This window comes from Theropithecus gelada, chromosome 8 (genome assembly GCF_003255815.1).
Source record: "Theropithecus gelada isolate Dixy chromosome 8, Tgel_1.0, whole genome shotgun sequence".
Classification (NCBI taxonomy): Eukaryota; Metazoa; Chordata; class Mammalia; order Primates; family Cercopithecidae; genus Theropithecus; species Theropithecus gelada.
In genome coordinates, this window is record NC_037676.1 from 38,367,315 (window position 1) to 38,393,406 (window position 26,092).

General features: G+C 36.9%; 1 protein-coding gene across 1 annotated transcript in view; it reads right to left on the minus strand.

The window, feature by feature from the left end:
• Positions 1 to 6,969: 6,969 nt before the first annotated feature.
• LOC112630041 (A disintegrin and metallopeptidase domain 3-like) overlaps positions 6,970 to 26,092 on the minus strand; it is an 80,325-nt gene continuing 61,202 nt past the window's right edge. Inside the window, exons 18-21 of the mRNA XM_025394075.1 lie at positions 24,668 to 24,782; positions 11,258 to 11,423; positions 9,960 to 10,010; positions 6,970 to 7,084 (exon numbers count right to left, since the gene is read on the minus strand). Coding sequence (XP_025249860.1) covers positions 9,962 to 10,010; positions 11,258 to 11,423; positions 24,668 to 24,782 — 330 coding nt within the window. The 3' untranslated portion in view covers positions 6,970 to 7,084; positions 9,960 to 9,961. The remainder of the gene's footprint in view (positions 7,085 to 9,959; positions 10,011 to 11,257; positions 11,424 to 24,667; positions 24,783 to 26,092) is intronic.

The following is a 26,092-nucleotide window of genomic DNA, read 5'->3' on the forward strand; positions in this document are numbered from 1 at the left end:
AATGTAGGAAAAGTTATTTATGAGTGTCCATTCTCCAGTGTGATATACACTTTCACGACATTATCAATGGCACATTTAAAGTGATTGAGATACGAAATATCAAACAAAAAAAATCAGTCTCTGCAGTTCCACAGGATAGTCCAGTTTCTCTTCTGAATCACACTGGAGCCCATTTCTCCTCAGATTGAAGGCAGTGCATCCCCATCTCTATTCTCCATCACGGAGTGGGGAGACCCTGAAAGTCCTGCTGTGTGTGGGTAGCTAAGACCCTGGGCCCTGATGCAGAACTCAGATATCTCCTCTGATAATGTCCTTGGCTCACGTGGCCTGATCTGAGAAGGTGTGACACATGAGAGGCACCAGCATGGGATCCAGGAAAGGGGCTGTAGAGGATCTCAGAGATACAGGAAATTGTTTTCCAGGAATAGTCCAACCTTTTTCTGAGCAAAAGGAAAATAAATTTTAGGCTACTATGGACTTAGGTGGGCTTGAAGGCTTCCATGCTCAGCAAGGAAGGTAAAGGGAAAGAACATGGCTTGGCCAGACTGCAGGAAGCACAGCCAAGGACAAAGGCCCCCTGAGGCTCATGGAAGCTCTTGGTCACTGGGCCAAAGGGCCACTTCAGAGTATCGTGTGCTGTCCCAGAGCCCTTAAGGTGACAACTGAGGTTGCTTTCTGCCTGAGTTGGCTCAGCATTATGGAATCCAAGGGCCTGGGAAGCTTCAGCAGGGCAAGGAGAGGAAACACCAGACACAAACACACACAATGGAGCACAACTGCTTTGCTGTGGGGAAGCTTAAATTCTTTAAACCCTTTAGTAGTGATGTAAAGGCAAATAAGCATCATTTGGACTCATAGTGAAGTTCTTGAAACTGTCTCTGCATCACAGTTTTTTTTTTTTTTTTTTCTGGTAGGATTTATTTATTATGGAGAAACAGGAAAATAGAAATATTAATTACCATTACTAGCAATTTCTACTAACAACTTCTTACATACACTGCCGACTTAAATGTTTAATATGTTTGCAAATGAAAACAAATCAAGAAAATGATACTTTATCCTGATAATTCCATCAAAAAGCACTTTTTCTCAACTATGCATCTTTTAAAAAATACTAGATTACAATCAGTGGAGAAAGGGAAAGAAAAGCTTTAAAATGCAACCTGACTGTGTTGTGTAAATGGTGATTCTAAGCACTACTGAAGAACCTGTGGAGATCAGAAGGGCAGCAAGGCAAGGGGAGAGAGGAAAAGTGACACCACTGTAAAAGGAAGAGTATGTATCTGCCTTCCTGAACTTTGACAAATATCTTAAACTGCACATGTCCAGAACTAATTCTTTTTTTTTTTTTTTTTTTTTGAGATGAAGTCTTGCACTGTTGCCTGGGCTGGGGTGCAGTGGCACAATCTTGGCTCACTGAAACCTCTGCTTCCTGGGTTCAAGCAATTCTCCTGCCTCAGCCTCCCAAGTAACTGGGATTACAGGTGCCCGCCACCACTCCTGGCTAATTTTTTTTTTGTATTTTTAGTACAGATGGGGTTTCACTATGTTGGCCACGCTGGTCTCGAACTCCTGACCTTGTGATCCACCCACCTTGGCTCCCAACCTGCTGGGATTACAGGCATAAGCCACAGAGCCCAGCCTTAACTCATCTTTTATCCCATTCCTTACCTAAAACCCCAGTACACCATGTTACAGGGATGAACTGTGTTGACAGTTTCAAAATAAAACTCTGGTCAGGGCTAAAACTCAGGCCTACTAGAGACTGGTACATCTGGGCAATAGAAATCATAAGATAGAGGCAGGACAGTGAGCATAAAGGCCCAAAATTGCCCTCATTGCCATGAGGTTGAGAAAAATCTAGTAGAACAATCCCAATTTGCATTTTAAACAGCCTTATTAAGATATAATTCACATACCACAAAAATCACCCACTTAAAGCATAAGACTAAATGATTGTTAGTATGTTCACTGGTATGTGTGACCATCAGCATAATCAATTTGAGATAAGTTTCATCTTATTATGAAGAAACCCTATACCCTTTAGCCATCACCTTCCCATACACGAGTTCTTTATCCCACACCTCTACTCCCTAAAAAAAACCATTAAACTAAGAGCTGTTCCTGTTCTAGACATACCATACAAATAAATACACATGTAAATATCTAGTGTTGGTGACTGGCTTTATTTACTTAATATAATGGTTTCAAGGATCAACCATGTTGAGTAAGAGTGGATATACCACCTTTTGTTTATCCATTCTTCAGTTGATGGATATTTGGAATAGGAAACTCTGGACCTCTGTGATGAGGCTCCTCTACCCCTGTCCCAGGAGCATCTTGGTTTGTGATGGAGACTCTGTAGGTCCTAATTGGGCTCCAGGTGGGCTGGTGGATCCCTAATCCATGTGTAATGCTCTGCGATGTGTAGAAGTGCCCCCATCTCAGCAAGAGGTCGAGGGGAGGGGAGACCAAGACAAGAAAATCTTACCCAGAAAAGCCCAGCTTCAGGGAAGACAGAGTGGCAAGTTTGGGTTTTCCCAAAGGACAGAGAAATATTCTAGAGCAGTTTATACAGGGCCAAGGAAGCATAATACCTGGTGGTACAGGTGTCTATGACCCAGAGCTCAGATTGAGCAATTCATTTAAGGTAGGATTTAGGCTAATGACTAATGTGACTGTGGAGCTGACCTTACTCATGAATACTTCCTCTCTCAATATTCCAAAACCTAGAATGAATAGGACAAGGGGATAATTAACTATTAGAGGGGGGTGGGCTGCAGGTGTCCTGTCTTGGGATGAGAGCAGTCAGCATGCCATGGGCATCTGAGAGTGGGCAGGAGCAGTGGACAATGGAAGTGATATGGATTGGAGAAAGGGAAACACAGCGTGGAAGAGGGTGGTTCCCCAGAAAAGGCCCACCTTCAAGCCTGGATATCATGGCCCTAACAGAACAGGCATTCCCGTTTTCATGCCCAAAAAGTTGCCTTTTGGCCCACCATGACCCCTATCTTGTACTCACATAAACCTTGAACTCTAGCATCTAGAAGCAGACAAGCAGACGAGGAGACAAAACAAGCAGATGGACAGCAGAGTGACATGGCAGAGAAAAAGAGAAGAGAAGGAAAGTCTGAACACTGAGAAGAGTTTGGCAAGGGTCAGCTGGAGAGGAGTCTGGCCACTTGATGCTCAACTCCAGGGGAAGGTCATCTTCCCACTCCATTCCCCTCTTCCAGCTCCTCATCCATCCCACTGAGAGCTACCTCCATCACTCAATAAAACCTCGCATTCATCTTGACAGAGCAGGAGCATCATGGTCTTGGACAAGCACAGTCATTTTAAAGTTCACCTTGATCAAAAACTGCCTAAATCCAAATGGCATCAGCTTAATGGGTAAGGTCAGCATGACCATAAACCACAAATAACATCTCCAACCAGAAACATTCCAAACCCCTCCCTGACCAGAAACATACCAGCCCCAAGATAACCCTCCCCTCTCGCTGGAGGGATGTCAGCCTCAAGATAACCTCCTCTCTGATCAGAGACGTTCCAACTCTGCCATAAACTTCTCCCCCACACAGAAACATTCCAAGCTTGTGATAAGCTCTCTCACCCTAAAAAACCAATAAATACTCTGAGTCTGTAAGAGACAGAGCTCCTGACCAAAAAAAAAAAAAAAAAAAAAAAAAAAAATCATCCAGAAGGCCCTCTCAGGTTCATTCTCCAAAATAAACCAGTCTTTGACTGTTGGGCCACTTTTTGTGTTTCTTTCCTCTTTCTTTAACTCTTACAAATTCTTCAAGCCCATGTGTGACCCAATTCTTCCAGGCAGGAGCTGGAATACAGAGAGCTGTCACATTGGCCCTCTGCCCTTGCAAAAAGGCAGAGGGTCCACTGAACTGGTTAACATAAGCCTTATGTGAACGGCAAAGTGGAAAGAGCTCTGTAATACTGGGGTTGCAGGCACCCACCTCCTAGACACTACCATGGGTCTGGAACCCAAAGTACTCAATCTGGTTCCTGCACCTCCCTGTCTGTGTGCTCCCCATCACGTTAAGGGTTTGAGCAGTGTTGGCACTGAATGGGCAAGCCACACCCCTGTCATACCTCCTGTGAAGAGATCCAGGAACTCTCCTGTTTCACCTGGGGTCCAGTCCAGGATACAAAGAAAGGTGAGTTAAAAAGCAAAACTGTCAGATCTGCCTCTTCTCTGAGACTCTGCCACCTCTCTCCTTCCTGCTCTGTTTCCCTCCAGGGAGGTCTAGCCATCACATGGGACTGGAGTAAAGCCATGGGGCAACCAAAAGCACTTTTTTTTTTTTTTTTTTTTTTTTTTGCTGAAAGGCCCCAGGACTGAATTCTGTAGGCCAAGACCCCAGACTTCCATTGGTGTCTTTTCTTCTCTCACAGTTTAAAACGGCTCTTATCTCTTCCTTTATAGTGTCAAAGGTTTTGCTACATGTTGTGGCAATAATATTAAATAGAATGAGCACTTGGCTCAGCCATCAAAGATGCAAATCAGAACCAATACTTTTCGTTTGTTCTTAAATGTGCCATCCCCAGCCTGACAGCCACAGGCACGTGTGGTCCCCAGCATGTCCTCTCGTTACCCCCTCCTGTCCTGGCTCAGGCACCTAGAGGTGTCCACAGCATGCACAAGAGGAACAGGAAAAGACTGTGGCTGCCACAGGGACCTAGCACAGCCAGCTACCTGCCCATTGTGCCAACAGAACTTTTCCTCCCCAGCCAAGGAATTTAGCCAGATCTGAACCAGAGGAAGAATACAAGGATTAAAGGGACCCATTTGCACTGAGCAAGGGGTTCTTCCCCCAGGACCTTCCTCTTTTGCCTCGTAAGCTGTTTTTTTTTTTTTTTTTTTTTTTTTTTACATTTTCTTAGAGAGGGTTCCTACCCCCAGCACTCTGCTTATAATAGAGAAAATAATGGAAGAGTGACCCCTACTGATAACTGAAAATTCAGCAGAGCTCATTTGAGACAATCTAAACAGACACAGTCCCTGAAATACTTTGTCTGAAACTCGATTCCAAGCATCAGGCTGAAGTCCTAGTAAGGAAAATCAGATATGAGGGATCCAAAGCCAGGCAACAGGCACAATGTAGATGGGCAGGACAAATTCCTGCCAACTAAACACCCCCACCTCATGAAAGGTGGCTATGTTCCATGGCATAATGAGGCCCAGGGAACTCAAAGTTTGCCAACAGTTGGGAAGATGGAGGCATAGGTGAGAGTGGATAATTCCTATTCTCTAGGCCTTCCCTGCTTCATGGGTGCATGCTGCATTAGCACCCATGCATGGCACCTGCTAAGGTTGCCAGGACTTGGGGACAAAAAGATGGAAGAGAAAGGGAGGATGTTCACACCCCGAGTTTTCACTGAAAGAAATAAGAGAGTTGAGGGATGCCTCTATTCCCTATCTTTCAGAATGGGCAATCAGCTGTCTTTACCATCCCCAGCTTATACTCCTCTGAAGTGTATTCTGAACCACTGGAACTGCTTTGACACTCAGAATGTGAAGGAAGAATGCCTCATAGCCCTCTGCATAAATTTTTGGCCAAATTATGGACTGGAAGACCATTCATTTCAGTACCATCAGGCAGTTGGACCTTTTCTGTAGATGTGAGGACAGATGGTGTGAGGCCCCATATGGGCAGGCTTTCTATACCTTGAAAGGTCATCCAGACCTTTGCTAACAGTGTAGGAGAGATCCAGCCCTACTGTTTGTTGTCTCAGGAAAGGCTGCAAGGGGTGAGCTAAGGGAACTAAAGATACAAATCCTAGAGGCACCCCCAGCAGAGGAGCCAGTTTTCTCCAGCCCTGCTCCTCCAGGTCCACCTCAATCTCCCTATCCAACTTCAGCCTCTCACTTACCCCCTCCTAGAAATCTTCACCTGAGACAAGCCCCCGTCTCACCCTTGCCCTTTCAACAGATGCTTCAGATGCCTGGTGAGTTTGACCCCTGTAAAGTCCAGATCCCCTTCTCACTACAGGAGTTAAAGCAAATTAAGGGGGCTCTTGGCAAGTTTTAAGATGGCCCTGTCCAATATATAGAGGCTTTCCAGAATTCCATCCAAGTATTTGAACTCTCCTGGAGAGACACGGTGTTACTTTTGAATCAGACCCTGACAGACACAGAGAAGCAGGCTGCTCTTCAAGCAGCAGAGAGATTTGGGGATGAGCTTTGTAGCACATACAGCATCAGGGAAGAAGGTGAACATTATCCAACTGGAAGAGAGACAGTACTAATGAATAACCCTGGATGGGATCCCAATGGTGAGATGGGAGACTGGAAGAGGAGACACTTTCAGGTGTGCATAATGGAGGACTTGTGTAGGACCAGGACCAAGCCTCTCAATTATACTAAGTTATCCATGATTGACCAGGGAGTTGATGAAAATCCCACTGCCTTCTTGGAAGGACTTAGTGAGGCCTTGGTAAAGTACCTGTCTATCTCCCGATTCAGTTGAGGAACAACTAATCCTAAAGGATAAGTTTATTATTCAGGCAGCCCCTGATATCAGGAGGAAGCTGCAAAAAACAGGTCCTGGGACCAGATAGTACTTTATAGAACTTCCTGAAAGTGGCCACTTCAGTCTTTTGTAATAGAGACAGAGAGGTCCAGGAAAGAGAGAGGAAATACAGGAAAGAGACAAGGGCTTTAATGTCTACCAAGCAAGCCCACAAACCCCAGAATTCCCAGGGTGTACCTGTTAACTGCTACAGATGTGGCAAGACAAGCAGATGAGCAAACGAGGGCTTTGAGCAGGGGCATCCGAACAGGTGAGCCACTCCCCTGCCACATGTCCTGTGAAGGAGATCACTGAACTCTCCTGTTTCAGAAGGCTTTAAATCTTATGATGTAACAACTTCCAAAGTTACAAAGAGACAAAGCTGCTCATCTCCTGCTAAAGGATCATGGAAGGTAGAAGAATCAATAGACACAAGCTTGTATGCTTTTAGTCATATGATTTATTTTGTTTTGTGAAATTGAAAGTTTTAAGTTAATGGTGAGTTTCTTGGTAATATGCTTTCTTCATCTGATGGCTTTGATTTTATCACTTGGTTACTGTTGCAGAGAAAATACAAAAAAATAAAAATGTTAAATCTCCATTGTTAATAAAAGCTGTTATTTACTATTCAACTATTGGTAGAGCACTTAATTAGTATAAAGAGACACTGATTACACTGGTGCAGTCTATGTCTGTGATTCAGGAAATTTATAAATCTAAATTTATGTTTCATAAATGGATTATGATAGCTACATTAAAAGGGAATATTATAAATTGATATTTATATTTTAAATTTACACAGTCTCTAAACTTTACATGGATAAATGAAAATCATCAACAAAGAAACAGAAGAAAATTATAAAGGAAAACCACAAAAAGGAAACAGAAAAAAACAGCAATAGAAATATGTGAAAAAATAGGAAAGAATTACTATAAATTTTTCTCTATGTATCTGAGGAGGAAAAGAACTTTCAAAAACCCTCTGTGCATTTCCAGTGGGTTCTAACATACACTTGTTCAAAGACAAACTAACTCTTCAATCCTCTCCACTTCCTCACCCCAAACAAAACCAGTTATTTCTCTACTATAAAATGTGTCACTGGTAAAAGGTGTCACTATCCATTCTGTCAGAAGAGTGGAGGTTTTTTTAGTTCTCTCTTTTATTCTAACCCAAAAACGTCCATCCAGTCACTACTCTAACAGATCGGGCCTCTGTCATACCTCTGAAAACATTTTTGTGCTTTTCCTCCTCTCCAATCCTGTCCTCATCACACCTTTCCTGTGCATTCAACAGTCTCTTAACAGCTTCACTACTTTCCATTTGTGACTGAATCTACTTTCCCTATTTTATCCCAGTGAAATTTGTAAACTGCAAGACATATAGTACCAAATCCGTTTCTTACCATCTTGAAAAGTACCTTACCTACGTTCTTGGTCATATAGAAGAATATTTCAACTCCTCATTGTGACATACAAGATACTTATTTTGGCTCATGGTTACCTACATGGATTTTACATCTCAGCATTCATAAACTTGCAAATTCCCAGCACTTTGGGAGGCCAAGGCGGGCAGATCACGAGGTCAGGATATCGGGACCATCCTGGCCAACATGGTGAAACCCTGTCTGTACTAAAAATACAAAAATTAGCTGAGTGTGGTGGTGTGTGCCTGTAGTCTCAGCTACTCAGGAGGCTGAGGCAGGAGAATCACCTGAACCCAGGTGGCAGAGGTTGCAGTGAGTCAATATTGCACCATTGCACTCCAGCCTGGGCAACAGAGTGAGACTCCATCTCAAAAAAAAAAAGCCAAAATTTTGTAAATAAAGAGGGGTGGTTTTACTTTTTAGCCTTGCTATTTTCCTGCTGTCTATCAATAGCCATATTATTTAAGCATTTTTTTCTTACATTCTGCATCCAAACTGTCAGTACATTCTGTTGCATTACCTTCAAAATGTATCCATAAGACCATCCTTACCACCCCGGTCTGAAGCGCCATCTTTTCTCTCCTGGATTACTGCAGTAGTTTCTCCATATCTACTCTTGCCATCGTATAGCTGTTTGTTTTCAACAAAGCAGCTTTTTAAAGTGTAAGTCACATGCACCATCCAGTGATTCCTCCTTTTCACTCAAAGTAAGACAGATGGCCTCCAAGAGCACCAAGACCCTCCATGGGTGTTACTTCTCTGACCTCATCACAACTGCAACCCTCTTGGTAACTCTTCTCCAGATAGAATGACATCCCTGATATTTCTCCAACATTCCTGACTTATTTTAGCATCATATAACATATATATGTTTTGAAAGCTGCTGTGAAGATATTTGCATGGATAATGCCAATATATGCCTGTGTGGGGTAGATTTGATGTGCAGCTGGAATGGAAAAGCTCTATCTTTATCTCTGGGAAAGCCTGGATGTCTGGTTTTGACTTTTTCCTAGGATAAGGGGAGTAGTATTTATGATGATCCACTTATAATTTAAAATAAGAAAGCTTGGGCCCTAGTGTCTCTCTAATTCCCAATGCTTAGTGGCAGATAAGGAAACAAAGATCCATTGACTTAACTGTCAACATAGTCAGATATGAGGGAATGGCAGCTAAGTAATTAGATGAACTCTTGATCTCACTCATGGTTGAAGTTTTGAATTTTCCATTTACTCCCAGTGATAGGCCTAACACATCAAATACAATTATTTCTTTACACATATGAATTAGAACTTTGAACAATATATATGAATGCCTATTTTATCCCATGTTAAAAATTTTTTAAAAAGTATCTTTCTGCCTTTGAAGAAAGGTGCATTTAACATTTTGCCTGGCATCTCATGTGTCTCAATCGATGTAAATTCCATTCCCAATCCCCAGTCATATATCAGGCTATATTTGTTCAAGATTGTGGCAATCTTAAGAGTTTAAATTCTGAAGTCCGATTGTCTTAAGTTAAACTCCACTACAATACTCACTAAAATTCTATTTTCTTGGGGAATCAATTTATTTCCTTTTATTCATTTCCTCATCTCTAAAATACCGGTAACAATATCTACGGCATTTTAGTAAGGATCAATCATCGTAAATGTGGAGAGACAATCTGTGTAAATCGCCCAATGAGAACCTTAAATAAGGCCAGAGGAGGTATGATTGTTTATGAATATTTTACAAAAATATTTATAATCTCTGTAACACCATTCCTTATTACAAAAATGTTGTTCAATACATCTCTGGCTAATATTAGTTAACATTAACTATTTCTAAATAAGTATAAAACATGATTAACATCAAATATATTCTCTTATCTTTGTTTTACTATATGGTATTAATAAATAGGAGTCAAGATGATGAAATATAGGAATAATAGTTTTTTCATACTGAGGTATTGCTAAAAGTAAAAAAATACTCCATGAGTTATATTCTTAACAATTTGATTATTTCACATCACCTTTAACTCTGTGACTGGCTGTTGTTACTACTGCTGTCTTCTGAGATAGATCTGTATAAAAGAGATAACATTAGGAAACACTGTAATCTTGAGCGAAATCAAGAAAAGTTTAAAAAGCTAGATGGGCACTAATTAATCAATTAATATGTATCAAGTGGCCAAGTGCAAGCAGAGGAGTCAATTTGGAAACAACAGACATAGAAAAGAAGGGGTGACGTCAATTATAAAGCCTTCGCCTCCTAAAGAGAATGACCTAGTACCTGATCATCTGGTTCATTGCTATCCTTTTTTGCTTCAGCCCTACTTCATTTCTTACCCTGGCGGCCCTGAAACCACTTACTGTTGTAAAACTTAGGCTGTTGTGATCAGATTTTGTCAGTTTTAATCAATGATCCCACTTGTTCTTCCTTTTGAATTCTCAAATCCCTACATATTCATAAAGCAAATTATGGTTTGATGTGGTGTTAGAGTAAAAAAAAAAAAAAAGCTGTACAAGTTACCTTACCTATAATTTCCGAAAAACATGAGCCATATTAATTATGCACAAAATACAAAGTGTCCTATCTGAGTTCTCTCCCTCATTCTGTACCATATCCTATTTTTCTTACCTTCTACATATTCTATTCACAAAATTTTCTTCCCTGACTATTTCTGTGGACCTTTTGGCACAACTGGTTGTCAATGCAAGAGAAATGGGGTTCCTTGGGAAGTCAACAGAACTTCCTAAACAATTGCAGAGAACTTGAATTTCTATGTGAAAGGCAATGAGGCTTTACTGAATAGCTTTAATTGTTCTTGGCCCTGTAAGAACATGCAGGATACTCAGATGACTGAAATAAAAACACAACACAACAAAACAAAAAACAAACAAAAAACTGTTATATGCTGAGAACTTACTCAATATTTCTTGTCTCACTCTGTTGCCCCGGCTGGAGTGCAGTGGCATGATCTTGGCTCACTGCAACCTCCGGTTTCTGGGTTCAAGCAATTCTCCTGCTTCAGCCTCCCAAGTACCTGGGACAGCTGGGACTACAGATGCATGCCAGCACGCCCGGCTAATTTTTTGTATTTTAGTAGAGATGGGGTTTCACTGTGTTGCCCAGGCTGGTCTCACATTCCTGAGCTCAGGCAATCTGCCTGCCTCGGCCTCCCAAAGTGCTAGGATTACAGGCGAGCTTACTCAATATTTCGAAACATTAATCCAATCCACCCCAGAGTCCCTTCTTGGATTCTGAATTGCACTGAATTCTTCCCATAATCAATTTTAATATTAAATTAAAAATAATACATTTACTTACCTGCTGCTTACTGTTCCCACTTTACTCCAAAATCTCTTCATTTTATTCCATTTAAGACTAACAATAGCAATTAAAATGAGCAAAGGTGAAAAAATGTAGAAACTGATCAAAAGACCATTGTTTTTAGGAGCAGCACGTTGTTTTGGAAACAAGGGTACACTTTTATCTGAAAACATGAGAGTACCTTTTTAACTATTTGAAAAATGATCAAATCATGCCAGAATTTGAATTATAGAAATTTAGAACTCAACACAGTTAAAGAATGAATATATTTGAATTTAAAAGTGTTTTTAGCCTTCTCTGACTGGGCCCCAAAGTGCATTACACATTTTGTATGTCAAGTCAATACACTTATACATATAATTGACAATACACTATCATTGACAATATGTAATATTGTCATAAATGTACTTATTTTATTGACATAAAAATACATATTTATTGACATAAATTTACTTATAATCCCTTCATGTATACTTAATATTTACTTATATAACATAATCTATTTTAGTGTATCATATTTCTTTCTGTGAACTGCATTAAGTACATACACATTGATGTGCAACCATCACCACCACCCTGCTTCAGAATTTTCTCATTCTGCAAAACTGAAATTTTTTACCCACTCAATATTAATCCACCATTTTTCCCTCTCCCTAGGGGAACCACCATTATTCTGCTTTGACTCCATGAATCTAACTAACCTAGGTACTAATGGAAGCAGAACTCAGCCCCTGGTAACCACCATTCCACTTTGACTCTGAGTTTGACTACTCTAGGTACATGATAGAAGCAGAATCGTATAATATTTGTCATGTTGTGACAGGCTTATTTCACTGATCATAAGGTCTTCAGTTTATATCTACATTATAGGGTGCGACAGGATTGTTCATTTCAAGGGTGAATAATCTTCCATTGTATCTCTACACCTTATTATGGTTATCCATTTACTTGTCAATAAACTTTTGGGTTTTCCATGTTTTGGCTATTGTGAATAATGCTGCTATAAGCATGGGTATAGAAACATCTGCTTGAGTACAAGGAGGGGCTGCTACCATTCCTTCTGAAACTACTCCAATCAATAGAAAAAGAGAGAATCCTCCCTAACTCATTTTATGAGGCCACCATCATCCTGATACCAAAGCCTGGCAGAGACACAACAAAAAAAGAGAATTTTAGACCAATATCCCTGATGAACATTGATGCAAAAATCCTCAATAAAATACTAGCAAACAGAATCCAGCAGCACATCAAAAAGCTTATCCACCATGATCAAGTGGGCTTCATCCCTGGGATGCAAGGCTGGTTCAACATATGCAAATCAATAAAAATAATCCAGCATATAAACAGAAACAAAGACAAAAACCACATGATTATCTCAATAGATGCAGAAAAGGCCTTTGACAAAATTCCACAGTCCTTCATGCTAAAAGCTCTAAATAAATTCGGTATTGATGGAATGTATCTCAAAATAATAAGAGCTATTTATGACAAACTTGGAGCCAATATCATACTGAATGGGCAAAAACTGGAAGCATTCCCTTTGAAAACTGGCACAAGACAGGGATGCCCTCTCTTGCCTGATTGCCCTAGCCAGAACTTCCAACACTATGTTGAATAGGAGTGGTGAGAGAGGGCATCAGGCAAGAGAAAGAAATCAAGGGTATTCAGTTAGGAAAAGAAGAAGTCAAATTGTCCCTGTTTGCAGATGACATGATTGTCTATTTAGAAAACCCCATTGTCTCAGCCCCAAATCTCCTTAAGCTGATAAGCAACTTCAGCAAAGTCTCAGGATACAAAATCAGTGTGCAAAAATCACAAGCATTCTTATATACCAGTAACAAACAGAGAGCCAAATCATGAATGAACTCCCATTCACAATTGCTTCAAAGAGAATAAAATACCTAGGAATCCAATTTACAAGGGATGTAAAGGCCCTCTTCAAGGAGAACTACAAACCACTGCTCAGTGAAATAAAAGAGAACACAAACCAATGGAAGAACATACCATGCTCATGGATAAGAAGAATCAACATTGTGAAAATGGCCATACTGCCCAAGGTAATTTATAGATTCAATGCCATCTCCATTAAGCTACCAATGGCTTTTTCACAGAATTGGAAAAAACTGCTTTAAAGTTCATATGGAACCAAAAAAGAGCCCGCATTGCCAAGACAATCCTAAGCCGAAAGAACAAAGCTGGAGGCATCATGCTACCTGACTTCAAACTATATTACAAGGCTACAGTAACCAAAACAGCATGGTACTGGTACCAAAACAGAGATACAGACCAATGGAACAGAACAGAGTCCTCAGAAATAATACCACACATCTACAGCCATCTGATCTTTGATAAACCTGACAAAAACAAGAAATGGGGAAAGGATTCCCTATTTAATAAATGGTGCCGGGAAATTGGCTAGCCATAAGTAGAAAGCTGAAATTGGATCCTTTCCGTACTCCTTATACAAAAATTAAATCAAAATAGATTAGAGACTTAAATGTTAGACCTAAAACCATAAAAACCCTAGAAAAAAACCTAGGTCATACCATTCAGGACATAGGCATGGGCAAGGACTTCATGTCTAAAACACCTAAAACAACGGCAGCAAAAGCCAAAATTGACAAATGGGATCTAATTAAACTAAAGAGCTTCTGCACAGCAAAAGAAACTACCATCTGAGTGAACAGGCAACCTACAGAATGGGAGAAAATTTTTGCAATCTACTCATCAGACAAAGGGCTAATATCCAGAACATACAAAGAACTCAAACAAATTTACAAGAAAAAAACAAACAACCCCATCACAATGTGGGCAAAGGATATGAACAGACATTTCTCAAAAGAAGACATTCATACAGCCAACAGACACATGAAAAAATGCTCATGATCACTGGCCATCAGAGAAATGCAAATCAAAACCACAATGAGATACCATCTCACACCAGTTAGAATGGCGATCATTAAAAAGTCAGGAAACAACAGGTGCTGGAGAGGATGTGGAGAAATAGGAACACTTTTATACTGTTGGTGGGACTGTAAACTAGTTCAACCATTGTGGAAAACAGTGTGGCGATTCCTCAAGGATCTAGAACTAGAAATATCATTTGACCTGGTCATCCCATCACTGGGTATATACCCAAAGGATTATAAATCATGCTGCTATAAAGACACATGCACACGGATGTTTATTGCAGTACTATTCCCAATAGCAAAGACTTGGAATCAACCCAAATGTCCATCAGTGACAGACTGGATTAAGAAAATGTGGCACGGTCAGTCACGGTGGCTCATGCCTGTAATCCCAGCAATTTGGAAGGCCGATACGGGTGGATCACGAAGTCAGGAGATCGAGACCATCCTGGCTAACATGGTGAAATCCCGTCTCTACTAAAAATACAAAAAAAAAAAAATTAGCTGGGCATAGTGGTGGGTGCCTGCAGTCCCAGCTGCTTAGGGGGCTGAGGCAGGAGAATGGCGTGAACCCGGGTGTCAGAGCTTGCAGTGAGCCGAGATCATGACACTGCACTCCATCCTGGGCGACTGAGCAAGACTCCGTCTCAAAAAAAAAAAAGAAAATGTGGCACATATACATCATGGAATACTATACAGCCATAAAAAAGGATGAGTTTGTGTCCTTTGTAGGGACATGGATGCAGCTGGAAGCCATCATTCTCAGCAAGCTATCACAAGAACAGAAAACCAAACACCGCATGTTCTCACTCATAGGTGGGAATTGAACAATGACAACACTTGGACACAGGAAGTGGAACATCACACACTAGGGCCTATTGTGGGGTGGGGGTAGGGGGTAGGGATAGCATTAGAAGATATACCTAATGTAAATGACGAGTTAATGGGTGCAGCACACCAACATGGCACATGTATACATATGTAACAAACCTGCACGTTGTGCCCTAGAACTTAAAGTATATATATATATATATAAAAAGAAATATCTGCTTGAGTCTCTGCTTTTACTATTTTTGGGCATATACGTAGATGTGGAATTCCTGGATGATATGCTAATTCTGTGTTTAATATTTTTAGAACCAGCATGATGTTTTCCACAAAGACCACATTATTTTACATTTTCACCAGTAATGCAAAGAGTTCCAGTTTTTTCATATCCTGGTCAACACTCGATACGCTTTGAATTTTCTTTGTAATAGCCATCCTAATAGGTACAAATTGGTATTTCATTATGGTTTTTACTTTATTTCTCCAAGGATTAGTAACGTTAATATGTGAAAAACACACATTTTCTTGTGCTTACTAGCCTGCTCCCCAGCTTTACATTTCCTCAAAGATGTATTAAAAATATTCAACCACTTTGCCCATTTTTAAATGAAATTATTTGTTTTGTTGTTGTTACTGACTTGTAAGAGTTCTTTATATATTCCTAATATTAATCCCTCATTAGATAGATTATTTTAAATATTTTTGGCCATTCTATGGATTATCTTTTCACTCTTGATAATATCCTTTGATGCACAACAGTTTGTAATCATGATGGATCCTAATTTATCTGTTTTTTCATTTACTGATGGTGCTTTTGGAGTCATATCAAAGAAATCATTGCCCAATTCCATGTTATTACAATTTCCTGTTATGTCTTCTGTTTTAAGGGTTTATAATATTAGTTCTTACATTTAGATTGTTGATCCATTTTGAGTTAATTTTTGTATATGGTATCACTAAGGGCCCTACCTCATTCTCTTGCATGCAAATACCTAGGTATCTCAACATGGTGCATTGAAAAGACTGAAATTTCTCTCAATAAATGGTCTAGGCATTCTTGAAAATCATTAGACCATACATGTGAAGATTTATTTCTGGGATCCATTTTTTATTCCTCTGGAAAACTTCAGCTTTCTTATATTTTTGTCCAAAGTGATATAGCAACTATCAAGAAAGTACAACAAAGTCCTGGAGACTTCTGTCTTTCTGTCATAGCTTTTGTTGAACACATTTAAGAATTCAGCCTTTTTTTACTGCTTGTAATAATATGAGGAAGACTATTGATGAAGGAAAATATTATACAATTATTAATCTGACAGACGTAAAGAAACATAAAGCAACAGTTTAGCCTGTAATGATTATCTTAGTCTGTTCAGGCTGTTGTAACAAAAATATCATAAACTGGGTGGCTTACAAACAACAGAAATATATCTTTCATCATTCTGGAGGCTGGGAATTCCAAAATACAGGCACTGGCAGATTTATTCTCTGGGCCTATTTTCTGGTTCATAACCATCTTCTCATTCTAACCTTACATAGTGGAAGGGATGAAGGATCTCTCTTGCTTTCTTTTATTAGAACACTAATCCCATTCAAGAGGGCTCTGCCTTCATGACCTAATTAGATATCAAAAACTCCACCTCCAAATACCATCACATTATGAACTAGGTTACATAACAAAAATGTTGAGGAATGCAAACATTTAGTCTACAAAAATGTTGCAATTGACCATGTAAATGAAATGTCAGACTACAAGTCTTTAGATGATGATATCCTAATTTTTTTCAAGTGCAGAATCAGTGAGTCAATGATATATTTCAAAAGACAAAATGGATACATAGAATTCTCATCCAGTACTCATGTAATAGGAAGGACTTCAGCAAGCAATATTTTTCATAAATACCTGGGATTTCTTGCACTGTAAATAAGATTTAGAATAAATAGTATTCCAGCTTCTATGGAAGATGTACATGAACATTTATTGGATATTGTTCACAAGTGGACACATAGTGAAGTTGAATATTTATGCAGAGTTGATTGAATGGAGTCAATGTAGGAGTTTAAAAACTTAGTAATTATTTTAGATGTTTATTAAAATGAACTGAAAATATTTTGATTATAGTACAAAGAGGATAACATCAGGAAAACTGTGACCATCAAAGTTGTCTTTTGAAGATATAAATGCACACACAAAAAAAGAATCACAAAGCATAGTCACCTCTAACCTACTAGAGATGTACTTCAAATGTTCCTCACAGTCATAGAAAGGATATGATCTAGATCCATGTTTGACAGCAGGAACTGTATTCAAAACACATAGAACACTTTAGTTATATACCCTTCAAAGACTAGAGTAAAATATTGAGTTTTCTAAACATAAAATTTTTTATTGAAATTTTTCATAAAGCTGTTTCACTATTTTTATTTCTACTTTTATATATTTCTTGTAATATGTTTTTTATATTAAAAAATGGTTTTGGGACTACAAGTTATAGGTAACTAATAAGGGTTAATTTCAGGCAAAATAGAATTCAAGACAAAGATAAACATTACAGAAATAGTAAAAGCAACAATGCACCAGAAATAAATCTAAACTACACATGCAATAATGAAGAAAAATCAAAACAAAATGAAATACAAACTAACTGATAAAATGAAAAAAATAAATACATAATTATGATTAGAATTTTGAAAAAACCCTCTCTTAGTAATTGATAGGAGTAAAAAGAAATCAGTTGGTCAGTTCCATGAAAAAGTGTAACCTACTTTAACTCATCTAATATGAAACAGATAATATTATTGTCTACATATTTATTAAGAAAATATTTATTTAAGAAATATCTTAATTTTAAAAGCTTCCCACAGAATAAATCTTCAGACCTATATGAGTTCACTGGACATTATTACTAAATTTTTTTAATGCTAATTTTAAGCAATCACTTCTAGAATACACAAAAGGAGTAAACACTTCCCAATTAATTTTATGATGTCAGTTTTAGTCGACAACAAAACAAGATAAAACAAATACAAGGAAGAGAGAGACAGAGAAAGAAAGAGAGAGAGAGAGACAGAGAGAGAGAGAGAGGCAGGCAATATCTCTCACCAACCTAGACACAAAAATCCTCAACAGAATATTAACAAATCAAATTTAGTAAAGTACAAAAATTAATAAATCATGATGAAGAATTTATTCTATATTTTCAAAATTGATTCAAAATTAAAAATCAATGTAATTGATCATATCAGTGAAGTACAAAGTTCATACGTTCCTACCAACTGATACTAAAAAGCATTTGAAAAATTAATACAAAACATCTCAATGAATACATATTAAAGGAAGTTCCTCAAACTAATAAATAATATCTACAAAAGCCCTACAGCTACCATCATACTTAATGGAGAAATAATGAATTCTTTTCTGCTAAAATAATTATTAAGGTGAGTTGTTTACAACTCTTATTCAACATAGGCCTGGAAAGTCTAGGAAGTGCAATAAAATAATAAAAGTTATACATACTGGAAAGGAAGAAAGAAAGCTGTTATCCTCAAACCTATTTGAAGATGGCATAATCACCTATGTAGAAATCCCAAAGAACTTGCAAAAACAACAAAAAAAAAATCTCAGAAAACCGAATTCAATTATATTGGGAAATACAGAATTGATGTGCAAAAATCAATGGTGTATTTGCATATTAACAAGGAGCAAGGGGAAATCAAAATATAAAAAACATCCAACATCACCTAAAATTGTTATGAAGACAATGAACAAAAATGAAATAATAAATGCACAGGACATGGTAAAAATTACAATAGCCTCATGAAAGAAATCAAAGCAGATTTCTTTGATTTCTTTCAAATGGAGAGATATACTGTGTTCATAGACTGAAAGATCCAATAATAATGAAGATGTAAATTCTTCCTAAATTGATTTGTAAAAATCACAGCAAGATTTTTAAATAAAGACAGACGAACTTATGCTACTATGTATGCATATAGACAAAGAAGAGCTCTGAGAACAGCTGCAGCAATTTTGAAAAAAAAGAATAAAGTGACAGAAATTCCTTTTTTCCCTGATGTTAAAGAATGTGGTACTAGTGTATGGAATAAGACAAATCAATGGAACCGAACAGAGACCTAGTAAAATACCAATGAAAATATGTTTAATTAATTTTTGACAAAGGTGCAAAACAATTCAATAGATGAAAGATAATGTTTCTAAAAAATGATGCTAGAATTTTTGTAGTTTCAGGTCTTGGATTTAAGGCCTTAATCCATCTTGAGTTGATTTTTGTATAAGGTGAGAGATGAGGACCCAGTTTTATTCTTCTACATGTGGCTTGCCAATTTTCTCAGCACCATTTGTTGAACAGGGTGTCCTTTCCCCACTTTATGTTTTTGTTTGCTTTGTCGAAGACCAGTTGGCTGTAGGTATTTGGGTTTATTTTTGGGTTCTCTATTCTGTTTCACTGGTCTATATGCCTATTTTTATACCAGTACCATGCTGTGTCAGTGACTATGGCCTTATAGTATAGTTTGAAATCAGGTAATGTGATGCCTCCAGATTTGTTCTTTTTGCTTAGTCTTGCTTTGGCTATGCGGGCTCTCTTTTGGTTCCATATGAACTTTAGGATTATTTTCTGTGAAGAATGACGGTGGTATTTTGATGGAAATTGTGTTGAATTTGTAGACTGCTTTTGGCAGTATGGTCGTTTTGACAATATTGATTCTACCCATTCATGAGCATGGGATCTGTTTCCATTTATTTGTATCCTCTAGGATTTCTTTCAGCAGTGTTTTGTAGTTTTCCTTGTACAGGTCTTTCAACTCCTTGGTTAGGTATATTCCTAATATTTTATTTTATTTTTTGCAGCTATTGTAAAGGAGTTGAATTCTTGATTTTATTCTCATCTTGGTCACTGTTGGCATATAGCAGAGCTACTGATTTGTGTACATTAAAAAGAACTCATTATATGAAAAAGATACTTGCACACACATGTTTATAACAGCACAATTTGGAATTGCAAAAACGTGGAACCAATCCAAATGCCCATCAATCAAAGTGGATAAAGAAACTGTGAGATAAAGAAACTGTGTGATGATACATACATTTATGATGAAACACTACTCAGCCATTAAAAGGAATGAATTAATGGCATTTGCAGCAACCTGGATGGGATCAAAGACTATTATTCTAAGTGAAGTAACTCCAGGATGGAAAACCAAACATCACATGTTCTCACTCATAAATGGGGGCTAAACTATGAGGATGCAAAGGCATCAGAAAGATGCAATGGACTTTGGGGACTCAGGGGAAAAGGATGGGAAGGGGGTGAGGAATAAAAGACTACAAATTGGGTTCAGTGTATACTGCTCAGGTGATGGGTGCACCAAAATCTCACAAATCACCACTGAAAAACTTATTCATGTAACCAAATACCACCTGTTTCCCCAAAAAGCTATGCAAATAAAAAATTAAGAAAATATGCTAGAGTAATTGAACACCCATTTATCAAAAATTTAATCTTGACTTATATCTCTCATCCTATATGAAATTACTTTAAAATATATTATGGGCTTCAATGGAAACCATAAGGCTATACTTTTTAAATCTTCAGGTCCTAATACTCATAGAGAGGTCATATACTTGACACAAGAAGCACAATCCAGTAACTAAAAAAGTGGACCTTATCAAGTAAAAGTCATATAAAGAGAAATTTTGTTCTGAGAAAAAACAAATTATAGACTTGGAGAAAATATACACAAATCACACATCCAACAAAATACATGTATCTGTAAAACATAAAATCTTTCATAAACATGGCATTTTTTCTTTTTTCCTCAATTTCTTTCATCAATGTTTTATAATTTTTATTGTAGAGATCTTTCACTTCTTTTAGTTTATTCCTAGGTAGTTCATCTTATTTGTAGCTATTGTAAATGGAATTTCTTTCTTCATTTGTTTTTCAGATTGTTGGCTGTTGGCATTTTGTATTCTGCACCTTTACTGAATTTAACAGTTCTACAATGTTAAAATGCCTTTACCACACAAAGCAATCTACAGATTCAATGCAATTGTTCACAGAAATAGAAAAAATAATCCTAAAATGCATATAGAATGACAAAAGACACAGAGTAGTCAAAGTAATCCTGAGCAAAAAGAACAAAACTGGAGGAATCATGTTACCTGACCTTACACTATATAAAGCTATAGTAACCAAAATAGCCTGATGCTGGAATAAAACGGATACACAGAAAAATGGAACAGAATAAAGAATGCACAAATTAATCCACTTAATTAAAGTCAATTTATTTTCAATAAAGGTGTCAAGAACATATATTGGGGAAAGAACAGTCTCTTCAATAAATAGTGCTGGGAAAACTAGATAGTCATAAGCAGAAGAATGACACTAGATCCCTATCTCTTGCCATATACAAAAATCAAATAAAAATGGATTAAAGACTTCAATCTAAGACCCTAAACTGTAAAACAACTAGAACAAAATACGAGGAAACCTCTCCAGGACATTGATTTGGGCACAGATTTCTTGAGTAAGACCTCAGAAGCTCAGGCAATCACAGCAAAAATTGACAAATCCACTCACATCAAGCTAAGAAGCTTCTACATAGAAAAGGAAACAATCAACCAAGTGAAGGGACAACCTACAGAACAGAAAAAAATATTTGCAAACTACCCATCTGACAAGGGATTAATAACCAGAATATGTAAGGAGCTCAAACAACTCAATAAAATATTAATTTTAAAATGGGCAAAAGATCTGAATAGACATTTCTCAAAAGAAGGCATACAAATGGCAAGCAGCTATATGAAAAGGGGTTCAACATCACTGATCATCAAAGAAATGCCACTAAAAACCACAGTGAAATACCATCTTATCCCTGTTAAAATGGTTTTTATCCAAAAGAAAGGCAATAATGTGAAAATGTGGAGAAACGGGAGCACTCGGTACACACTGTTGGTGGGAATGTAAATTAGTATAGCCACTACAGAGAACAGTATGGAGATTCCTCAAAAAACTAAAATAGAATTACCACAGGATCCAGCAATCCCACTGCTGAGTATATATCTAAAAGAAAGGAAATCAGTATATCGAAGAGATACCTACTCTCCTATGTTTATTTAAAGCAGCACTATTCACAATAGCCAAGATATGGAATCAACCTAAGTGTCCGTCAGTGGATGAATGGATTAAAAACGTGGTACATATACACAACCGAGTGCTTTTCAGCCATAAAAAGGATAAAATCCTGTCATTTGCAACAACATGAATGGAATTGGAGGCTATTATATTAAGTGAAATAAGCCAGGCACAGAAAGACAGATGGTGCCTGTCTGTTTTCATTCATATGTGGGAACTAAAAACAACAAAACAATTGAACTCATAGAGAGTGGAGTCATGGTTGCCAGAGCCTGGGAAGAGTAGTGGGGATGGAGAGATAAAAGGGGAATGGTTAATGGTTACAAAAATACAGTCAGAAGTAATAAGGTCTGGTGTTCAGTAGCACAATAGAGAGACTATAGTTAACAATGATTTATTGTATATTTTAAAATAACTGAAAGAGTGTGATTAGAATGTTTCTAATACCAATAAATAATAAAGGCTTGAGATAATGGATACCCCAATTACTATGATTTGATCATTACACATTGTATGTCTAACAAACAGCACATGTACCCCATGAACATATACAACTATTATGTACCCATAATAATGAAAAATAAAAATTAAAAAACATAAAATCTCTCAACACTGAACATTTTAAAAACACAAACAATCCAATTAGTAAATGGTAAAATGTATGAACAGACTTTTCACTAAATAGAATATACAACCAGATAAGCATATTAAAGATACTCAAAATCATTATTCATGGGGAGGTGCAAATGAGATATTAATAAACAGCTAATAGAATGATTAAAATTAAAGAAAAAACAGTGGTACAATCAAATGTTGGTGAGGGTGCAAAACCGTGGGTAATTCATACATTGTTGGTGGGATTGTCAAACAGTACAGCTATTCTGAAAAATTATTTAGCAATTGCTTTTAAAACTATAAGTAGTTTACAACATGTCTCAGCTATTTCAGTCTTGTGCATGTATCCAAGACAACTAAAATATTATTTTCACATAGAATCTTCCACATGAATGTTCACCTCAGAGTTATTCATAATAACTAAAACTGGAAACCACCCAAATGTCCTTCAGTGGATCAAAGGTTAAAAAATTATGGCATATCCATACAAATGAAAACTAGTCATCAATAAAAAGGAATTAAGTATTGGTACATGCAAGAACTTGGATCCTATTCATGGAAATTATGCTAAAGAAAAAAATTCAATTGCACAAATATAAAAACCATATGATTTTGTTTATATAACATTCATAAAACTACATAATTAGAGAGATGGAGAACCATTTAGTGGTTGGAAGGAGAGTTAGAGATGAGAGAAAAGAAAAAAATGTAGCTACCGTGGGGTCATGTTAGACAACCATGTAGTGATGATACAGCTATGCACTGTCATTGTGATAGTTGTACATAAATCTAAACTGTGATAAAATTGCAGAGAACACACACACACACACACACACACACACACACACACAGACACACAAATGAGTGTAAATATACTGGAGAAATCTGATTAAGGTCTCTGTATTTTACCAATGTTCATTTCCCAGTTTTGACATTGTAGGACAGATTTGTAACATTTTAACATTGGTGAAAGATGAGCATAGGTTAATTTATTCTTCTTTTAATTTACTTATGTATATATTTATTTCAACTACTTTTTTCTTCCTAAATTAACTGAAACTACTTTCTTCAGTATCATCTATCAATAAAGTACCCCAAATTCTAAGTTGTGGGAGCAAGGAAACTCATTCTTAACAACCTCTTGGCATATATTTTTTCTTGATCTTTAACTCCTATTGTCTTTAACTCCTATGCTCTTAAGTTGCCATATTAAGATATTCATACATCTAGTTATATGCCACTTCAGCATATTTGACATATGAATCCATTCTTCAAGTATTTATTCAGGTATAAAATTCTAATAGTAAAAGAAAGGTTTAGTAAAAACAAATATATTTATTCATGACTTTCATCAAATCAATTTAAAAATATTCATTGCCACAGACTATTCATATACTGTAGGCATGAACAATTTAATGATTTTTCTCTTTCGATATTACAGTTAACTTTAAAGATTGAATTTGATTGTGAATTGGGATACCACAGTAGGTGACGTCCTTGGAATACACAGACTATATAATAAAACTACAATGTTTTCTATAATTTAACTACACTTACATAGAAAACTCTGCGTATAAATAGAAATATTCTGGGAACCCTGCTTAAAGTGAAGGGGAGGGCTTTTAAAATGTTTGTTTCTAGGTGAGAATTAAAACTATACAGAAAATTTTGGTTGGCAGAAAGATTTAGAGCTGTCTGGCTCTAGAGCCAATTTAGTAGCCGCTAGTCACAGTGGTCATTTAAATTTAAATTAAATAAGGTAAAATACAGTTGAAATTTCAGTTCCTTAGTTGCATTATCCACATGTTGGGTGTTTGATAGTTATACAGGACAGCAAAGATGTAGATCATTTCTATGAGAGCAGAAAGCTGTATTGAAACACAGATCTAGAGACTAACCTACTGAAAGCCAAAATCCATCATCGATACTTCCTCCTGGTGATGACATTGATGGATCACAATCTGGAGGAGCATAACCAGGATCACATTGACAATGGAAACGGTCATTGCAAATCTGAAACCAAAACAAACAAACAAAAAAAGCGTTTATATACAACCAAAAATTAACTGCCTTATATGTGATTGTTAGTCAATGTAAATTTTAAAAATACTACCATTTAATATAAGGAGTTTTAAATTTAATATGAAAAATAATTTTAAAAATAAGAGGTAGTATAATAAATGTTCATGCAATATATTTTCAAACATCATAGAAGTATCTTCTTGTTTGTCTCTTACATTTCTAATAAAGTGAATACCATTCTTGATACAATTTAAATGCTTTTTATTGGAAGGGCATACAGATTACACAGAAAATTATTATTTTCCCATGTTTTTTGGCCACTTGTATGTCTTAGTTTCAGAAGTGTCTATTCAAGTCCTTTGCCTACTTGTTAATGGGGTTACTTGGTTATTTTGTTGCTGTTGCGTTGTTTGAGTTCCTTGCAGATTCTGGATATTAGTCCTTTGTTGGATTTATAATTTGCAAATGCTAGAAACCATAGAATGGTGTCAGTAAAAATTTATTATAAATTGTGTTGGACTTAAAAAAATAGTTGTGATGAGAACCAAATTTTATTTTAAAAAATAGGGGGGAAAGCCAAAATTTTAAGATGCTTGCTCAATCGGATACAGACACAAAAAATTTATATAGAAAGCTAGAAAAAAATGTAAAAATGTGATCTGGCAGACAAATGGAAAAAGGGCCAGTAGAGAATTCAGAAATAAATGCATGCAAAATTCATTATGAGAGTCAATTAAAACTATGTAAGAAAGAAAAGAAACTGTAAATAGTAGATGTGTAAGTAATTTTGGGGAAAAATTGATGTAAACCACACAGGCAGGCCACTTTTTTCCTGAATTACTATGGCAGAAGACACTGACCGCAAGGAGACAAATGCATGCTCAGAATGACTTATAAAGTTTACAACATTTCTATAAGCCAGTAGATAAGTTTACAATAGATGAGCAGACAGAAATGCGAGTGGCAGATATTACCATACATACTTAGGAACTGTGTTATTAATTATCAAATAAACGCAAATTAACAATGGACTTAGCATGTTAAAAGAGACTAAAAAGATTAATACAACTAATCTGGCCAGAATATGAGGAAATGCACATTTTCATACATGATAGGTTGGAGAAAAAACTGGTATAATGTTTCTTGATGACAGTATATTAATTAGAAAAATTCAAATTGTGCATATGTTCAGCCCAAACAAATTTTATTTGCTAATAATTTAAGAAAGCATATCAATGTGCAAAGGTAAATTTACAATCATATCTGTTGTACCACTATTTGTAATAATTAAGCTAAAATTT